The sequence below is a fragment of the Acinonyx jubatus genome, chromosome C2 (assembly GCF_027475565.1).
Source record: "Acinonyx jubatus isolate Ajub_Pintada_27869175 chromosome C2, VMU_Ajub_asm_v1.0, whole genome shotgun sequence".
Lineage (NCBI taxonomy): Eukaryota > Metazoa > Chordata > Mammalia > Carnivora > Felidae > Acinonyx > Acinonyx jubatus.
Genome location: NC_069384.1, coordinates 102,163,744 through 102,182,867, shown reverse-complemented (window position 1 = coordinate 102,182,867; position 19,124 = coordinate 102,163,744). Strand labels below are relative to the sequence as shown.

The window sequence follows — 19,124 nt, the reverse complement described above, 5'->3', positions numbered from 1 at the left end:
AAGCTGTTTATTCCAAAAAGAATTTAAGAGTTTAGGAGCGTTACAGTTTGCTTATTGGTAGCTAAATTAAACTGGATTGGATAAAAGCTCATAGTTATTCCATTTTGGCCATCTTTTTAAAGAATCATTTTTTTTAGTAAACTAAATGGAACCATCTAACTGAATTCTTAATGTTGTACTGATCTATGTCTGTTTTGATTCTTTTGCAATATGATAAGGTGGACAGTGATGGGTAATACATGAAACTCACAGATAGCAGTGTATTTTGTCTTTACCAGTATCTATAAAGCCATGTTCACTGTATAGTAAACTGCAAAACTTTTAATGTGGAAAAGCATATTAAATGTTAATCTTAGGAACTCTAAATTCCATAAAATTAAAATAAAGTAAAAAGTAATGTGGAAAGCATAAATGTTTCTGTCCTTAAGTGTTTAATTGTTTTTATTTCAGATTTGATTTGGCCAACTGTAACTTAAATGATGAGCATGTCAACAAAATGAACTCAGATAGAGTCCCAGATGTGGTAAGGCTTTAGATTTTTTCCTGTGTTAAAGAGGATTGATAACTCTTATGGGTAAGATGCACGAGTTCACATTTATGAAAATAAAATCTATTTAGAGGTTTCTTTTGAAATTGGAGTTAAGGTGTAATGGCAAAAGCCTTCATGTTTAATCATGTGTCTTTGAGGAGAAAATCCAAGATTTATTGAGTTTTTTTTGTTGCTCTTATAATCGAATTTTCACTCTGTCAAATGGCTTGGTACCATCCGTAGAGCAAAAATAAATTTGCAGCTAAAAATGATGACCTTTAGAACTTAATTTAGGTTCATTCTTTTAGGCTTAGCTTATTTCATATATTGTTCAGTTAAGGCGTTTAGAATTTAAACCATTATTCAGGGGCGCCTGGGTGGCTCAGTCGGTTAAGCGGCCGACTTCGGCTCAGGTCACGATCTCGCGGTCCGTGAGTTCGAGCTCCGCGTCGGGCTCTGTGCTGACAGCTCAGAGCCTGGAGCCTGTTTCAGATTCTGTGTCTCCCTCTCTCTGACCCTCCCCCGTTCATGCCCTGTCTCTCTCTGTCTCAAAAATAAATAAACGTTAAAAAAAAAAAATTAAAAAACAAACAAACAAACCATTATTGAGGTTATTCAGGCTTAACTATAATTGCAGTTGAAAATAATCTTTACAGTGTTGAGTCTTAGAGAAAGAATGTTACTTCTGAAAAAAAACTGTTAAATACTAACATGAGTTTATTAGAATCATGAATAAGAGTGAATATGAAATGGGGAAGACTTTATCTCCTGCTTGACTTATCTTTTAAAATAAACACTAATCTCTTTAGCTGTGGGTAAAAATAAAGTCAGGATATAAGAAGGACTCCCCTTCTCACCACCCAGTTGTGCTTTTATTGATTAGTAAATTAGGAAATAGAAGCATAGTTTAGATAAAAGTCTAACAAGGTTGTAAGAGGAGATTAAGACAGTCATACAAGATTTTGCATTGTGTAAAATTATTTTCACTTATTCCACAATTTTTTAAACTGCCCTAGGACATACATTTGTGAAAGATATATGTACTTCTATAAGTGCTTATTAGTAGTAATAAAAGGAAAAAATGCCTGTCTGTGATAATATTTCAGGATGATTAAGACATCAGAAATTTGAAGTTTTGGGTATAAAAAAGCAGTTTAATTTTTAGTCACTGGAAAATTTCATTAGTAAATTATAACACTTATGCAAACGATGGCTGACTGCATTTTCATAAAATACTGAGTACATGAAGAAAAATGTTAAAAGTTCTCTTGACCCTGCCTCTTGATTCCTATTTTTTTTTCCCCTAAGATGTAACCACTCATCAGTTTGGTGACTTTTTGGCATTCTCAGAATCTTTCTCTTTTTAACTTTATTGGACTTGGAGGCCCTGTTATTTAGTTCCCATTTTTTTGTAACTTTGCAAATATTTCTTTTACTTTTAGGTGTTAATCAAGAAGAACTATGACCGTACCAAACGTCAGCGTCGTAGAAACTGGAAACTGAAAGAGCTTGCAAGAGAGAGAGAAAACATGGATACAGATGATGAAAGGTCCTACTTTTCTTTAAACCTTATATGTTGTCTCAAAGGAAATCCTTACAATAAATCTTTATAGTTCTTATATTTTATATAGTCATCACATGATTATTCCATTCAGTATTAATTTTGTATTCTTATTGTGTTAATTGAATCAGTGTAAGAGGATATCGAATCAATGTAGGGAGGATATAATGATATTTAACAGATTTGATTATTATTTCCTGGGTTTTGACCTGAGAATTGCAACATTGTTGTAAACAACACATTTGAAAAGTTAACATTAGTAATTACATTGTGGATATCGCAAATAGCAAGTGAGTACTTACGACTCCAGATGAAAAGAAAATAGCCCTTTAATATCAAATATGCTGTTTTTCTTTCTTTCTTTCTTTCTTTCTTTCTTTCTTTCTTTCTTTCTTTCTTTCTTTCTTTCTTTCTTTCCTTCCTTCCTTCCTTCCTTCCTTCCTTCCTTCCTTCCTTTCTTTCTCTTTCTCTCTTTCTTTCTCTCTTTCTTTCTCTCTTTCTCTTTCTCTCTTTCTCTCTTTCTCTCTTTTCTTTCTTTTTTCTTTTCTTTCTTTCTTTCTTTCTTTCTTTCTTTCTTTCTTTCTTTCTTTTTTTCTTTCTTCCTTTCTTCCTTTCTTCCTTTCTTTCCTTTCTTTCCTTTCTTTCCTTTCTTTCCTTTCTTTCTTTCATGAAATTTATTGTCAAATTGGTTTCCATACAACACCCAGTGCTCCCAACGGGTGCCTTCCTCAGTACCCATTGCCCACCCCCATCAACCCTCAGATTGTTCTAAATATGCTGTTTTTCAAACAACTTAAGGAGAAATGAAGATGTTAGGTTCTAGAAAATTATATTGGATGATTGAAAAATGGTTTTAATAATGGTTAAGACACTGTCTAAAAAAATGAGTTTAAATAAAATTGTGTCATGAAATGTGAGTGGTAAATAGCAAAATAGAGTCTCATAATGTAATTTAAAGTAAGTATTTATAAATATATGTTAAATTAGATATTATAAGTACATATTTGGTTATTTCATCTATAGACTTAAAAGTGCATGTATTTTAACTTAGCCATATGACTTGAGGGGAGGGACATTAAAGTTTATTTATTTTTAGAAAGAGAGTGCAAGCAGGGGAGGGGGAGAGAGAGAATGAGATACAGAATCATGATCAGGCTCCGTGCTGTCAGTGCAAGCCTAATGCAGGGTTCAAACTCACAAACTGTGAGATTATGACCTGAGCTGAAATCAGGAGTTGCATGCTAAGTCCAAGAGGTGGACTGAGCCACCCAGGCACCCCAATTGTGTATGTATCATGTAATTTTGAAAGAAAATATTTTTTTAAATTTGTCAGACTATTTAATTAACATCCATATTTGACCTTGTTATTATTTTTAAAGATTTTCATACATGGAACACATTTATCTTACAGTGCTGAAAATGAAAACAACTCAATACTGTCTTGGTAAAGATGAAATATTTAAATGTTTCTTTATTCTTCTGTAGGCAATACCAAGATTTCCTTGAAGATCTTGAAGAAGATGAGGCAATTAGAAAAAATGTAAACATTTATAGAGGTTAGTGTTTTACGAGTGTTTAAGTTGCATCTTTTGCTTTTGTATAGATATGTTAACCCCGTATAAGTATTTTGGTATCTTAAACTTTTATTCCATAAATGACTTTTACTGTGTGGTTTTAAAAGTCCTCTAATTAAACATTTGCAAAAAATAAAAACACTTGCAGAACAGTAGGACTTATTAAAATGTTGTTTGCCTGATCATATTTGATATCATTGTATCCAAGCACGACCCTTCAAGTTTCTGATCTCTGTACTAGTGGATATTTATTTATATATTTATGCAGTTCAGTCATTCAGTGAATATAAATGCCTGCTCTAGATATGGTACAAGAACTGCTAATATAATATGTTTAAATGATAGTAAAGATGGTAGAGGCAGGCATTTTGTATATTTTCATATTTGTATTTGAAATCCTCCTTCTATTTTTTTAGATTCAACCATTCCTGTGGAAAGTGACACGGATGATGAAGGAGCACCTCGAATTAGTCTGGCTGAGATGCTTGAAGACCTTCATATTTCCCAAGATGCTACTGGTGAAGAAGGTGAATCGATGATGACACAATGAGATTGGGTTGTAGATGATTTCCATATCTGTAGGCTCAGGATGTTGGACAAAATAACTTTTATTGTCTATTCCATTTGTGCTTCCATATTGAGAGAGGAGAAATTTAGTTCTAAACTTGAATAAATGGGACTATTTTGATTGCTCATTCAGAGCAGTGAAAGAGATTGATGGCTTTGAAGTTTTAGATAAAAGATTATGGAGAATGTAATTATTACATATATTTAGGCCATTTTGCGTGTGGAATTTTATAAGTTTGCCTTTTTAGGAGACCCTACTCTTTTCCATACTGTAGCACTGGATTTCAAATCTTAGAAGTTGTGATTATTTGGAGGTTACCTAAATCTTGAATCATACAACGAGCTTTACATTCATTTTGCATTGATTGCTTTAGTAAAAGTGCATATGAAGAATCATTTTTAATAGGAACTTTTTATGTACTTTGATCATTTTTATGTCATTGGGGTAGGTAAGTTGTGGTTCAGTTTATTCCTGGACATTCGGGAGAAGTTATTTTATTCAAAATGTTAACATCTTCAAAAGCTGTTAAATTGGGGATTATCTTGATTTTTATTGCAGAAGAAAATATGTTTAAAATATGTATGGATTTGTAGCAAACATAGACTACTTAAAGGTTAACAATGTGTAGTTTCGTTATTTTTGCTCAGGCCAGCAGCTTAGAGCAGTAGCTTATGTCATAAAAATGTCTTCCTATCACTTCAAACATTTTTGCTTTTAAAGTTTTGGTTTACAAATTGAGAAGGAAGGAATTTTCTTCATATTAAGTTTTCTGTCATTGAGTAGATCACCATCAAAAAGAATATTTGAATCCAGCATATACATGATGAAATAATGAAAATGATCTTTATGCTTTATAAAACCGTGAATCAGACTTGAATGAGAAATACCTTCCACTCTTTGAAAGAAAAACATTGGCTTGAATTTTAAAGTGTTCTGAGAATGAAGTATTAAGATCCTATTTCTATAAGCAATATCAGACTTACTAAGTATGCCAGAACCAAGAGCTAATTCATAAACTCTAGGAATACCACTAAATAAGGCAATTAAGTGAGTGCTGAATGGAGCATTTTCCTTTTTTTAAGATTAGACTCCCCAGTTCTGAAGTTATGGATAAAGGCCTGAAGTTTTTATAGTGGCTCCTGTTCTCTCTGCATATTTAAAGTTTTCACTTGTGGTTTGGTTTACCTCTTGTATGTCAAGACTTTAAGAAGCATGAAATAAAAACATTTTCCCCTTTTTTGTGTGTCCTTAAAGTGATTGTATTAGTGTCATATTTAAATGATAGTATCTTATGCAGTTTTCCCAGGTGAAGTTATTTGAGTACTTTTCATGATTTTCCCACTAAAAATACAGTTTCCTGCTGAACTTATTTAGTCTTATTCTCTTTGATGTTGTCTTTATGAGTAATGAAACTTCTTGGTTGAAAGAAGGCTATGACGAGGTGAAGGAATGTAGCTAATAGAAAAGGTGATAGCCAGGAGCCCTCACAGTTACACAGCTTTGATAAACTTACCATTTTAAGAGTATGGTTCCCAGGCTATGGGTCCCCAAATACTCTTGTTCATGTCCCGGAGTTGATACAATTTGGGAAGGCTGGTATTAATCAAATTTTCAAGAAGCTGATTTATAACCCAGTTTATAAATATGAGTAATTTCTAAGTCAGTATGATGAATTATCTTCTTTTGTAGCCAGATCTCCACTTGAAGGTGTTGTTTTATAGGTGGAAGTCTTTTTATGAGCATGCAAAGAGTTAAGGGAGAATTGCTTGTATAATTTAACAGCATCAAGCTTATCCTTGCCATAGTAGAATCTAGAACTCCAGGCTTGAGTGTCAGGACTAGATACTCCTCTGTAGTCAATACTGAGTAAGTGCCAGTGTTTTCTCTAGACTATTTTAGTAAATTTGTTCATATTGATTCCATCCTTTAGATTACTTGATCTGTTATTTTTAGTTCAAGGGATGTTACTTTTTTTAATAATTTACTTTCAGTTTTGATATAATTTCAGACCGTTACAAGAATAGTACAAAGAATTCCTGGATACCTTTTCCTCAGATTTGCCAAATGCCAACGCTTACCTCATTTGCTTTCTTTCTAATTAAATTTTCTTACATAACCATAGGACAATGATCAAAACCATAAAATTAACATTGACACAATAGTGATATCTAATCAGTGGGCCATATCGAAATTTTGTCAGTTGTCCCACCTATGAAGTCTTTTATAGAAAAAATAAATCTAAGATTGTGCATTGCACTGGGTTCTCATATCTCTTTTTAGACTTCTTTCATCTGGACCAGTTCTTGAGTTTTTACATTTTATGTAATTGGCATTTTTGAAGAGTCCAAGCCAGTTATTTTGTAAAATGACCCCAATTTGGGCTTGTTTGATGGTTTCTCATGATTAGATTTAGGGTAAACCCTTTTAGCAGGACTAGAGGTAATACCAAGTTCCCAGAAGTAATACCAAATTCTCAGTGCATTTGTATCTGGAGACTTGTGCTGTTGATTAGTCCAGATGTCCCTAAGCATTCTTAGGTTGTTAGTTGGTTTTCTGTTTTAAGGAGTTAGAGGATTTATTCCTTTTTAATCATGGTTTTTCTTGATTTTTTCCTTTTAAATTTATTTTCAACTTAAAGACAATGAAATTCAGTCTTGTCATTTACAGTTCCATAAATTTTAATACATGTAGATTCACACAGTTACCACCACAGATTCCAGAACAATTTTATCATTCCTCCAACCTTCCCCCTCTGCAAATTCCCTTTGCTACCCCTTTGTTTTCAAGCCCTTCCCTCATCCTTAACCATCCCCCCAACCCCTGCAATTTCTGTTCTGTTCCCTGACTTTATGGTTTGTTTTTTCCAAAATACGTAAATGAAATTATACAGTATGTAGTCTCTGAGTCTGTTTTCACAGCATGGTGCACTTGAGATTCACCCAAGGTTTGTTTCTTTTCATGTTGAGTAATACAGTGTTCCAGTTATCCATTCCCCTGTTGAGGCACATTTGAATTTCTAGGTTTTGATGATTAGGAGTAAAGCTGCTGTGAACATTTCTGTATAGGTTTTCCTTTTACATAGGTAAATAAGTATGGATGGGATTGTTGGATCCTATTATAAGTGTATACATATATTTAACTTTATAAAAAATTGCCAAACTGTTTTTCTGAAGTGGTTTGTGCCATTTTGCTTTCTCGCTTGCAGTGTATGAACATTTCAGTTATTCTGCATCCTCACCACAGCTTGGTGGTGTCAGGTTGTTTTAAAGCCAGACTGATAGGTGGATGGTGGTGTTTTTCTGTGGTTTTAATTTTGATCTCCCTGATGGCTAGTTATGTTAAGCATCTTCTCATGTACCCATATATCTTTATTGGTAGAATGGCCATTCAGATCCTTTGTCTGTTTTTGGAAGTTGGGTTGTTTGGTTTTTTATTGGTTGAATTTTTACTTTGATGCTCGCGTTGTCCCAGATTTGGCCAGTGGGTATCCCATCAATCTGGCTTTTGTGTCCTTTTGACAGGCTCTTGTCCATATATATTTGATCTTGTTCATGCATATTGATGTTATAACGTAACTCTTTGGGCAGGTTTTGGGTTTCCCTTGTTCAGGCCCCACATGCAGTCTGCTCTTGGGTTATTTTCATGATACAGACCAGTTTACCTAAAAATAAACCAATTTACTTAAAATTCTTCAGCTTCAGTTGAATCACCCTGTGAATTAAGGAATCATGAAATGGCATCATAAAAAGCACAGATGTAGGCTATTCATTCTGCTTATCAATTCTGTCACATGTTGAAATAATTTGAGCAGTGGGGTGGTAAGCCTTGATGAAAGCAAGAAGTCAGCCTCAGTATCTCTTGAATTTCAAAGTAGTGTGAGGAGAATATTCAATTTTAGTTCTTTGACTCGACACATTTTGAAAGAACTGCTTTATTACCTAGGAAAAAGGTATGATTCATGATAATTTCTGGTAAAACAAGAACTCTGTAGTGCTTAAAAGTTATTTGGTGTAGGTTTGGTAGCCACTGTGTTTTTTACATAGTAATGCAGCTTGTTGTGTAATCTGATGGAGATTTTGTTTTCTGGTTTTGGTGGAGTTAGTACTGCAGTGGTGCCTGTCACACATTTTTCTTGTGACACAGTTTCACATAAATATGGCTTTTTATAATTCACTTCATAGCATTGTTGTGAAGTGCTTTCAGATAGTGTATATACTAGCATTAGTTGATGAAGTACTGCACAAGTAATTGTGGGGAAGCTATATTCTGTAGAAATAAAAGGATGTTTTGGAGTCTGTTTACCTGCCACCTATTAACTATATGAGTTAAACTTTCTGATGTTCTGTTTCTTCACATTTTATTTTATTTTTTAAGTTTATTTGTTTTGAGACAGTGTGAGTGAGCAGGGAAGGGGAAGAGAGAGAGGGAGTGAGAGAGTCCAAGCACTGTGCAGTACAGATCACTCTGAGCTGAAATCAGGAGTCAGACACCTACCCAACTGAGCCACTCTGGCACCCCATATTTCTTCACATTTTAAAAAGGAGTAATACTGCTCATTACACAGATAATTGTTCAAATTCTTCGTATACAATTCATAGCAAATTGTAACTATTTAATAAATAGTATCTGCTTTTAAAATTTATAATCACAGTTCTAGTGTTTTGTACTGAAACAAGTTGGAAAAAACCCAAATCTTTTATGTATACACTTTTTAGAGCAGCATAGAGCTTATCTTAGAAAATGTGTATGGTACAGAGAATTAGAAAAACAAAAGCATAAATTTCCAACGTTTCCCTTATAGGGAGATCATCACTGTTAACATTTTTTTTTTTAAATAGATTTTATGTTTTGTAGTTGTAGATCTTCAGAAAAATTGAGAAGATAGTGCAGAGTTCCCGTGCCACACCCAACTTCTTTTATTATTTAACGAGCCGGTACTATTACATTATTATTAACTAAAGGCTGTAGTTTAGATATCTTTAGTTCTTTTTAAAAAAAAATTTTTTTTAACGTTTATTTATTTTTGAGACAGAGAGAGACACAGCATGAACGGGGGAGGGGCAGAGAGAGAGGGAAACACAGAATCGGAAGCAGGCTCCAGGCTCTGAGCCATCAGCCCAGAGCCCGACACGGGGCTCAAACTCGCGGACCGCGAGATGGTGACCTGAGCCGAAGTCGGACGCTTAACCGACTGCGCCACCCAGGCGCCCCTAGATATCTTTAGTTCTTATTCAGTGTACATTTTCTTTTCCAAGATCCCATCCAGGATACCATGTTAATGTTTATTTCTTTATTCTTTCTTTCTTTCTTTCTTTCTTTCTTTCTTTTCTTTCTTTCTTTCTTTCTTTCTTTCTTTCTTTCTTTCTTTCTTTCTTTCTTTCTTCTTTCTTTCCTTTCTTTCCTTCCTTCCTTCCTTCCTTCCTTCCTTCCTTCCTTCCTTTCTTTCTTTCTTTCGCTTTCTTGCTTCTGAGAAAGGGAGAGAGAAATGGGTGGATACAGATACACACACACACATGCACACACATGCATGTGCATATGTGCACGAGTCAGAAAGGGGCAGAAAGGGAGAGAGAATCCCAAGTAGGCCACATGCGCAGCGTGGAGCCCAATATGGGACTCACAAAAGTGTGAGATCGTGACCTGAGCCTAAATCAAGAGTTGGACGCTTAACTGACTCAACCACCCAGACACTTCCTCCTCATGTTACGTTTAGTTGTCATGTTTTCCTTAGTCTCCTCTTGGCAGTGTCTGTTTCTTTGATTTCCCTTGTTTTTGAGGACCTTAACAGTTTTGAGGAGTATTCCATCAAATATTTTGTAGGATACCATACCATTGGAATTTAATGTTTTCCCCCCAAGACTGGGATTATGGGTTATTGGGAGGAAGACCACAGGCAAAACGCTATTTTCATGACATTTTATCAAGGGCGTGTACTGGCAACATGATTTATCACTGTTGATGTTGGCCTTCATCACCTGACTGAGGTAGTGCTTGTCATTTCTCCGCTATACTCTTTTTCCCCCCTTTCCATAATGTGCACTTCAGAAGGAAGTCACTCTGCACGGCCTATACCTAAGAAGTAGTGAGTCATACTGCCCCTCCTTGAAGGTGGGATATCTGTATAAATTATTTGGAACTCTTCTGTGTGGAAGATTTGTCTCTTTTCTCCCATGTACTAATTTGTTCAGTCATTTATTTATAGCAATATGGATTCATGAATACCTTTATTATATTTTGGGTTATTATCTAATGCTACTTTATTTTGTTTGAATTGTTATAACTTTGGCCATTGTTCCCATCATCTGCCATCCATTTACTTAATTACTCAATTCTACTATATACCTGTGTCCCATAAAAAACCTTGTGTTTTATGTGTGGTTCCCTTGCCTTAGTCTTACAGACTGTACTCATTTTTAAGGATTACTTAGATCAGCACCTTCTCCCAATCCCCTTCAGTGAGCTTGTTTCATATATTTGTAATACAGTTATTTGTCACAGTCTTTGAATTCCCAGACTTAAATGCTTTTTCAAAATTTGCATATAGGGAGATTCATTATTTGTACTATGAAGTCCTGTGGGCTTTGAGAAGTTCATGTCTTGCATCAACCATTATAATATCATACCAAATAATTTTACAGCCCTAAAAATCCCCTGTACTTTACCAATTCATCCTGAACCCCAAGTCCTTGGCAACCATTGATCATTTTATTGTCTCTGTAGTTTCGCCTTTTCCAGAGTGTCATATGATTGGAATCACATAACATGTAGCCTATCATACTGGCTTCTTTCACTTAGCAGTATGTCTTTAATGTTCTTTCTTTTTGTGGCTTGCTAGTTTATTTTTTTATTGTTGAGTATGTCCCATAGTATAGATGTACCATACCTTGTTTATTCACCTATCCATTCATCTTGGTTACTTCCAGCTTTTGGTGCTTATGAATAAAGCTGCAATAAACTTCCCTATGCAGGTTTTTGTATACACATAAGTTTTCAAATCAGTTGGATAATACCTAGGAGCCTGATTGCTGGATCTTGTGGTAACACTATCTTGAGTTTTGGAAGAGGCTGCCAAACTGTCCTCCAAAGTGGCTGTACCATTCTGCATTCCCACCAACAATGTAAAAAAGTTCTTGTTGCTCTGCATTCTTATCAGCATTTGGTATTGTCATTTTTTTTGATTTCAGCCATTATAATAGGTAGTGGTGTCTCATTGTTACTTTAATTTACAGTCTCCTGATGACATGTGATGAACATCTTTTTATATGCTTATTTGCCATCTGTGTATCTTTGACGAGTTGTCTATTCAGATCTTTGGCCCATTTTTAAACCTGGTTGTTTGATTTCTTATTGTGGAGTTTTAAGACTTCTTGTGTATTTTGGATACAAGTCCTTTTTATCAGATATGTGTCTTGCAAGTATTTTCCCAATCTGTGCTTTGTCTTTAAAAAATATATGAAAATAATATATGTATATGAATTATTTATATGTAATACACATACTTATACATGGTTATGTAGAGGTGAGATCATACTGTCTATATACTTTTTTTACTTTTTACTTTTACTTCTTTTACTTCTTAACTATTTTATGTCTTTTCTAAGCCATTAAAAATTCTTTTTTTTTTAAAAGAATGTTTCCAATGTTTATTTCAATTGCATATTTCACTGCCTTTTTTTTTTTTTAAGTTTATTTATTTTGAGAGAGAAGAAAGAGAGAACCAGTGGGGGAGGGACAGAGAGAGAGGGAGACAGAGTGTCTCAAAGTGGGCTCTGTGCTGACACCAGAAAGCTCGATGCGGCTCAAAGTCATGAACTGTGAGAATGTGACCTGAGCAGAAGTCTGATGCTTAACTGACTGAGCTGCCCAGACATCCTCGCCATTAAAAATTCTTAAATATATATAATAATAAACCAATACTCCACTGCCAGATTGCAGAAATAGTCCTAATTCTTCACTCATAACTTTTATCCTGTAGCATAGGACCAAATAATAAACATTTAAGACTTTGCAGTCTAATGGTCTCTGTCACAATCACTTTGCTATAGTAGCATGAATGAGCCATAGCCAATATGTAAATAAAAGGGAGTGACTATATTCTAATAAAAATTAAAAAAAAAGGCTGTGGGCCACATTTTGCCTATGGCCTGTAGTTTGCTGACCCCTGATGTAACTTTGTAGGTAGTCCTTTTGCTCTGGGCTTTGGTGATTAGAAGGAGGTGGAAGTTCTGAATTTAGGCTTCAAGAGGGCTTGGGCCTCTATCATAGCTGTGAGAACAGGTGCCCCAGGATTTGTGGTCATTGTACAGCATTGCTGTGGCATTAGCCAGTTGATAGACTGATAATACCACCACCATTTGATTAGTTAGTCTTTGAAGTTGGGCATTTCCAGGTTGGTTTTCTCTGCCTACCCCCCATAAACATCTGTCCATTTTACTCATTATTTTCTTAGGAAATGACTGTGTCAAAGAGTATATAAGAATCTTAAGACATATTACAAAATTCTTTCCAGAAATATACCTTCCATGGGGTACAGTTTATGAGAGTATCTCTTTTATATTATTCTTGATGTTTTACATGTTCTTTCTTTTCATTTAATGATTTCTCGGTTAACTCAGATGAGGCCCAGTTCATATTGATCTGTTTGTTGAACTTTTGTAGCAGTTACTATCTGTCCTACTTGGTTAGTTTTTATTTGTTTCCTAAGTTTTTATTACTATTTATGTATGTATTTTGTCTTTCTAACTAGACTACATTTCTTTAGTGCAGTGCAGATATAGCACAATGCATAGGTCCTCAAATACGTAGTTAATACTATCTGATTTTTGAATACTTTGAAAAATGGGTAGAAATTTTTGTTGGGTATCGTTTGGCTTTAATTCCTTACAAGTCTGTCCATAAAATAGGAAACCAGATCTTAATGGCATTGGAGAGATGGTAAATGGGATTTGTAGGGAGAGTTGTTTATGTTGTTCAAGACTTCATTTTATTGGGGCGCTTGCGTGGCTCAGTCGGTTAAGCGTCCGACTTCAGCTCAGGTCATGATCTCGCAGTTTGTGAGTTCAAGCCCCACATCGGGCTTTGTGCTGTCAGCTCAGAACCTGGAACCTGCTTTGGATTCTGTGTCTCCCTCTCTCTCTGCCCCTCCCCTGCTTATGCTCTGTCTCTCTCTGCCTCAAAAATAAATAAAAACATTAAAAAAAATTAAAAAAAAAAAGACTTCATTTTATTTATGCAAGTAGGACCTGCATCTAATTCTAAACTTTGGTAAATTTTTATGTGTATAGTGCTAACTAGCCACAGAATTCTGATTTTATACTGCTAACATAGACTGCTCAGTTTCACACAGTAAATTTTCTTCCTCCAGCGTATTTCATTGTATATAATAGCACAAATGGTATCTGTAAATAATCATGTGGACACAGGACCTATACAGAGAAGGTATACTGTAATCAGAAGGAAATTTATTAGGCGGTAATCAAGAAGTACAAAATATGTGTGGTAGTTTTCCTGTGTTTGTATATTTGGATCAGAATAATGTTGAAGGGCTGACTACTTAATAGAGGCTAAGATAAATCAATGTTCATCTGGCTTTAAGGGTGTCAGTGTAAACAAGTACTGTACAGGTCTCCCTGGAATGTTACCAGACAGATTTCTGGGGTGGTAAATACTCTGAATGGTCTGGAATGTGGAGTTGTGACTTCAAAGAGGATCTTTAAAAAAAGTTTGTATTTTGATTGTAGAGTTTCACTGTGGCATTTTGTCTTTTTACTTTGTGAAAATAGATAGACAAACTCTGATCCTAGGTAAATATGTAGAATAGCAAGAAGTTTGGGGTTGTTCCCCCAATCTCTTACTCTGCCTTCTGTGGTCATGTTTGCCATTTCTCTTTTCATAGGAAATAAAGTGTTACCTCTGACAGTGTTTTCATTTTTGTTGGGGATCAGAGTCTTAATCAAAGGCATATTCTGATGGAGGAAATATTTTGGGAGATAGCAAGTCTTGTGTGTGTGGTACATTGAATTCTTGGTCACAATTCTTAATTCCTCTGTAGTAATAATATAGCTTTATACTTGCCCTTTATTCATGGTGGTGGAATGTATTTCTTCGCCCCTTAACTTTAGATTTGACTTTGTGACTTGGGATGTTAGCAGACATGGTAAGAAGGTAAGATTAAAATGCTTTAGCTTATTTGCATTTGTGCTCTTGTCCTTCTGTCATCACCATGAGAAGAATATGCCCTGGGTATATTCTGCCTGCCTTCCCCAACTTGGCTCAGAATCGAACATTTAAGGCAGTGTCATCCTAAATGGCTGATAAACCCATGAGTGGAGATTAAGTGAGTATTATTAAGCTTTTCAGTTTTGGAGTGGTTTCTTATGCAGCATTATTGGCAGTAACTAACTGATAATCTTTGCATCTTTAAAATTTGTTTCACTAAGCAGTTGTTGATGGATAATACTTTTTCTTTTAAAAAAAATTTTTTTTTAACATTTATTCATTTTTGAAAGAGATCACAAACAGGGGAGGGCTAGAGAGAGAGGGAGACACAGAATCTGAAGCAGGCTCCAGGCTCCAGGCTCCGAGCTGTCAGCACAGAGCCTGACGCAGCGCTCGAACTCAACAGACCTCGAGATCATGACCTGAGCCGAAGTCGGCCGCTTAACCGACTGAGCCACCCAGGTGCCCTGGATAATACTTTTTCTTATAGAAATAGGCAACCTCCCTTTTTCCCACTTGCTTAATTAGGGTTAGATTTCAGGTGACAGTAGATGTACTCTTATAGATTCCCTTAGAGCAGCCTGTCACTCCTATTTTCACGCTTAATCTGAGTGAGTACAAAACCTATTTTGGGTTCATTCCCATATATATTCTTCTTTCTGTATTATAGGTTTTAAGGGTTTTAAATAGTGCTCTGGAAGGTGCCTTGGGCAGGTGGGGAAGGTTAAGATGATCTAGCTCCAGTTTTTCCTGACTCTGTTGTCAGGCTGAGCAGCTTCATTTTTATTTAGACATTTGGTTTTCATGCAGTATTTCGTTAGGAAAAGCATTTTTTAGAAAATTAAATATCATTGCTATAAACATACTTGTACATTCATACCATAGAATATTATTTATCAGTATAAAGGAATGAACTATTGATAGAACAGCCTGAATGGATCTCAAGGGAATTATGCTGAGTGAAAAAAAAAACAATCTCAAAAGGTTTCATATTGTATGGTTCCATTTAGGTAACATTCTTGAAACAAATTAATAGAGATGGAGAACAGTTTAGTGATGGCCAGGGTTTAGGGATGGGGTGTGTGTGTGTGTGGAGCTGGGTGTGGCTGTAATGGAGTAGCACAAGAGAGCTTCTTGGTGATGAAACAGTTCTTGATTGTGGTGATGATTACATGAAACTACCCACGTGATAAAATTGTACACATGTGAACACACACACAAATGCTTATGAAACTTATAAAATCTGAATGAACTCTGTGAATTATGTCAGCATCAGTTTCCTGGTTTTGGTCCTGTAATTTTCTAAAAATTATGCAAGATGTTACCATGGTGGGAGTCTGAGTGAAAAATTCACATTATCTGCCTGTACTTTTTTTGTTTTTGCTACTTCCTGTGAGTATATAATTATTTCAGAATTAAAATTTCAGGATCAAAAGCATTGCCATGTATTAGAGCTAATATTAGGAAAAGAAATAATTCTTCGCTGCTATCAGGTCATTTGAGGGAATGTTCACATATTTTATTGGGCAGTTTATTCATCTTTGATAATCTGAGATGGTCCTTAGAGAAAAGTTAAAGTGATGAGAGAGAGAGTATGTGTGTGTGTGTTGTTTCAGTTCTGTCTAGTGGAACTTATTTAGAAAAGTCTCACAAAAGAACCCATTTTTTCTTTTGTTATTGCTGATTTAGCAAAAGGGAAGAGGGGCCTCAGCTTATGGGAGGTTATTTTGAGGGAGAAGGCAACTAACAGAGCTAATGCTTTTCAGTTTTGACAATCCAGAGAAATTTCTGTGTCAGGAAATTAAAAGCAGTTTCTTTCTAATAGAAGTGTTCAGAGCTGTGAATGTGCTCACATTTGCAGTAGCATTTTCTTTTGCTGTCAGGTATTTGGGAATAAACTGAAGCTCAGAGGAGTTGGGTGGAGACTTACTGGTTTGAGGAATAAAATCATCTAATAGCCCCTGGCTTTGGACTCTAACCTAATTATGTGATGATAACATCACCAGTTTCCTCTACTTTTTCCTCCATTGTCTATGGTTTTAGAATTTCCAGTCAAGCAAGAACACTAGAAATTGTATAGGCTCAGGAGCCAGATATCCAACCTAGGTTCATATCCCAGCTGTGAGTCAGGCAAGTAAGTCATTTCTCTGACTGAATCTTCTCATTTGTAAAATGGGAATTCAGTTGTTTAAAACTAGAGGGTCCTATTATGAGGTTAATAGAAAAGCGGTATTTTTCAGATGGTTTGTACTGTGTACTGACATAAAGGGGCTAGAAGTGCCAAAAGGAAGACAAGTGGGGCTGGAGTGGTGAAAAGGAAGATCACATGCTGCAGCCATTTGTGTTGACCTCTTGCTGTACTCAGAGGTAGGCCTGGATCTGCCGAAGACATGACACTTAACCAAATGTGTTGCCTCTGCCCCGGCTGCTCATCTGGAATCACTCTGTTCCCGTAGCAGCAAGAGTGCCTGCCAACAGCTGTCACACATTGGGAGTCCGAACCTTTCTCTTCCTTCAGCTTCCTCAGTTCCTTTCATGTCTGTCTAACGGAAGCCACCTGGCGAGAGAGCATAGAAATATAGTTTGATGTTCAGAGTAGCATATAGAAGGGTAGGTAAAGTGAAAAATAGTGGGTAACTAATGTATACAAAGACTTGATACATATGCACTGCATAGATTTTTTTTTTTTTAAATAGCCAGTACTATGTATGTATGTATGTATGTATTTAAGACAGAGCATGAACTGGAGAGAAGGGCAGAGGGAGAGAGAGAATCCCAAGCAGGCTCCATGCCCAACGTGGGGCTTGATCCCACAGCACTGGAATCATGACCTGAGCAGAAATCAAGAGTCAGATGCTCAACTGACTGAGTCACCCAGGTGTCTCAACCACATATATACCTTTTATAATCAGTAACTGGGTATCTGTAGGAAGGAGAACCAGAGACTGGAGCATAGCCACGGAGGGATGCATTAGTTTTATTTCTGTCTTTACTTTTGGGCTTTGTTTTTTAATGCCTTTAGAACCACAGAATTGAATTGATTATACTCATTTTGTGGCATGTTTATTTTGGTTCATGGAAATCATCATGTCCACTGTTTTCTCCCTTTGTCACCCATGTCTCATATGTCCTACCTCCCATACTCTTATGTAGATACATTGAAATTCTTGAAAGATATATAATATCATTTGTGGGTTAAATTTATTTATTTATTTAAGTGTTTATTTTTGAGAGAGAAAGAACACGAGTAGGGGAGGGGCAGAGAGAGGGAGACACAGAATCTGAAGTAGCCCGCAGGCTGCAGGCTCTAAGCTGTCAGCACAGAGCCTGATGGGGGCTCGAACCCACAAACTGCAAGATCATGACTTGAGCTGAAGTTGGATGCTTAACTGATGGAGCCACTCCGGCACCCCCATGGGTTAAATTTAAATAAAGTCTGTTGTGCTTTACTTTTTTACACTCAGCATTATGTTTTTGAAGTGGATCCATGTTGCTGCATAGAAATTTGGTTCATCCTTCCTCATTTGCATGTTATTTTTCCATATGTTTGTATCACATTTTCTCTTCTCATCTATTTTCTCATTGATGGGCATCTAATTTGCCTACAACTTTCACACAGTACTACAGTGAACAGCTTCATTCCTGTTTCATTATTGATCTGTTGAGAGTTTCTGGGATATATACCCAGTGTGGTGGGCAGCCTTTAAAATGGCTCCCAATGGTCCTTGCCCCCTGATATTCATGTCCTTGTTTAAATTCCTCCCCTTTAATATGGGCTGGACCAAGTGATTCTTTTCTAATGAATAGAATATGGCAAAAGTGATGAGATGTCACCTCTGAGTAGTTTACCAAAGATCTGTGACTTCTGTCTTGCTTGCCATTTCTCATTGTCTCTTCTCTGGGGGAAACAAGCTGTTATGTTGTGAACTGCCCTATGGAAAGGTCTCTGTGGCAGGGAACTTATGTCTCTGACCAACAGCTATGTAAGCAAGCTTGGAAACATAATTCTCCACTTGAGATAACTGTAACCCCACCTCACCTTTGACTGTAGTCTTTTGAGAAACTCAAACTCAGAGGCACTCAGCCAAACCACATCTAGATTCCTGACCCACATAATCTTTGAGATGATAAATGTTTGTCATTTTAAGCCTCTAAATCTTGGGGTAATTTATTACACAATGATAGGTAACTGATACACCCAGGCACATGACTGTTGGGTTATAGAATATATGCATACTTAGGGGCACCCAGGTGGCTCGGTTGAGCATCCTACTCTTGATTTTGGCTCAGGTCATGATCCTAATGTTGTGGGATCAAGCCCTGCATCAGACTCCACCTTGAGAGCCTACTTAAGATTCTCTTTCTCTCCCTCTGACCCTCCCCCCTACTCACGCTCTCTCTCTGTCTCAAAATAAAAATAAGTAGGGGCTCCTGGGTGGCTCAGTGGTTAAGCTTCTGACTCTTGATTTTGGCTCAGGTGATGATCTCATGGTTCATGACATCGAGCCCCACGTTGGGCTCTGTGCTGACAGCTCAGAGCCTGCTTGTGATTCTCTTTCTGCCCTCCTGCACTGTTCTCTTTCTTTCTCTCTCAAAATAAATAAAATAATGAATAAGAATATATGCATACTTAACTAAGTACTGCCAGACTTCTTTCCAACAGAATACTTGAGG

At 36.2% G+C, this 19,124-nt stretch overlaps 1 protein-coding gene across 4 annotated transcripts in view; it reads left to right on the top strand.

Moving 5' to 3' along the window:
• Window positions 1-19,124, top strand: part of NMD3 (NMD3 ribosome export adaptor) — a 50,763-nt gene that overhangs the window by 26,753 nt on the left and 4,886 nt on the right. For 2 of the 4 annotated variants that reach the window (XM_053221249.1, XM_027061495.2), the window contains exons 13-16: window positions 451-523; window positions 1,972-2,078; window positions 3,576-3,646; window positions 4,081-4,191. In XM_053221249.1, the coding sequence (XP_053077224.1) occupies window positions 451-523; window positions 1,972-2,078; window positions 3,576-3,646; window positions 4,081-4,191 (362 nt within the window). Of the gene's footprint in view, window positions 1-450; window positions 524-1,971; window positions 2,079-3,575; window positions 3,647-4,080; window positions 5,470-19,124 lie in introns of those variants that run through there. The other 2 variants (XM_053221250.1, XM_027061494.2) reach the window with 2 other exon arrangements.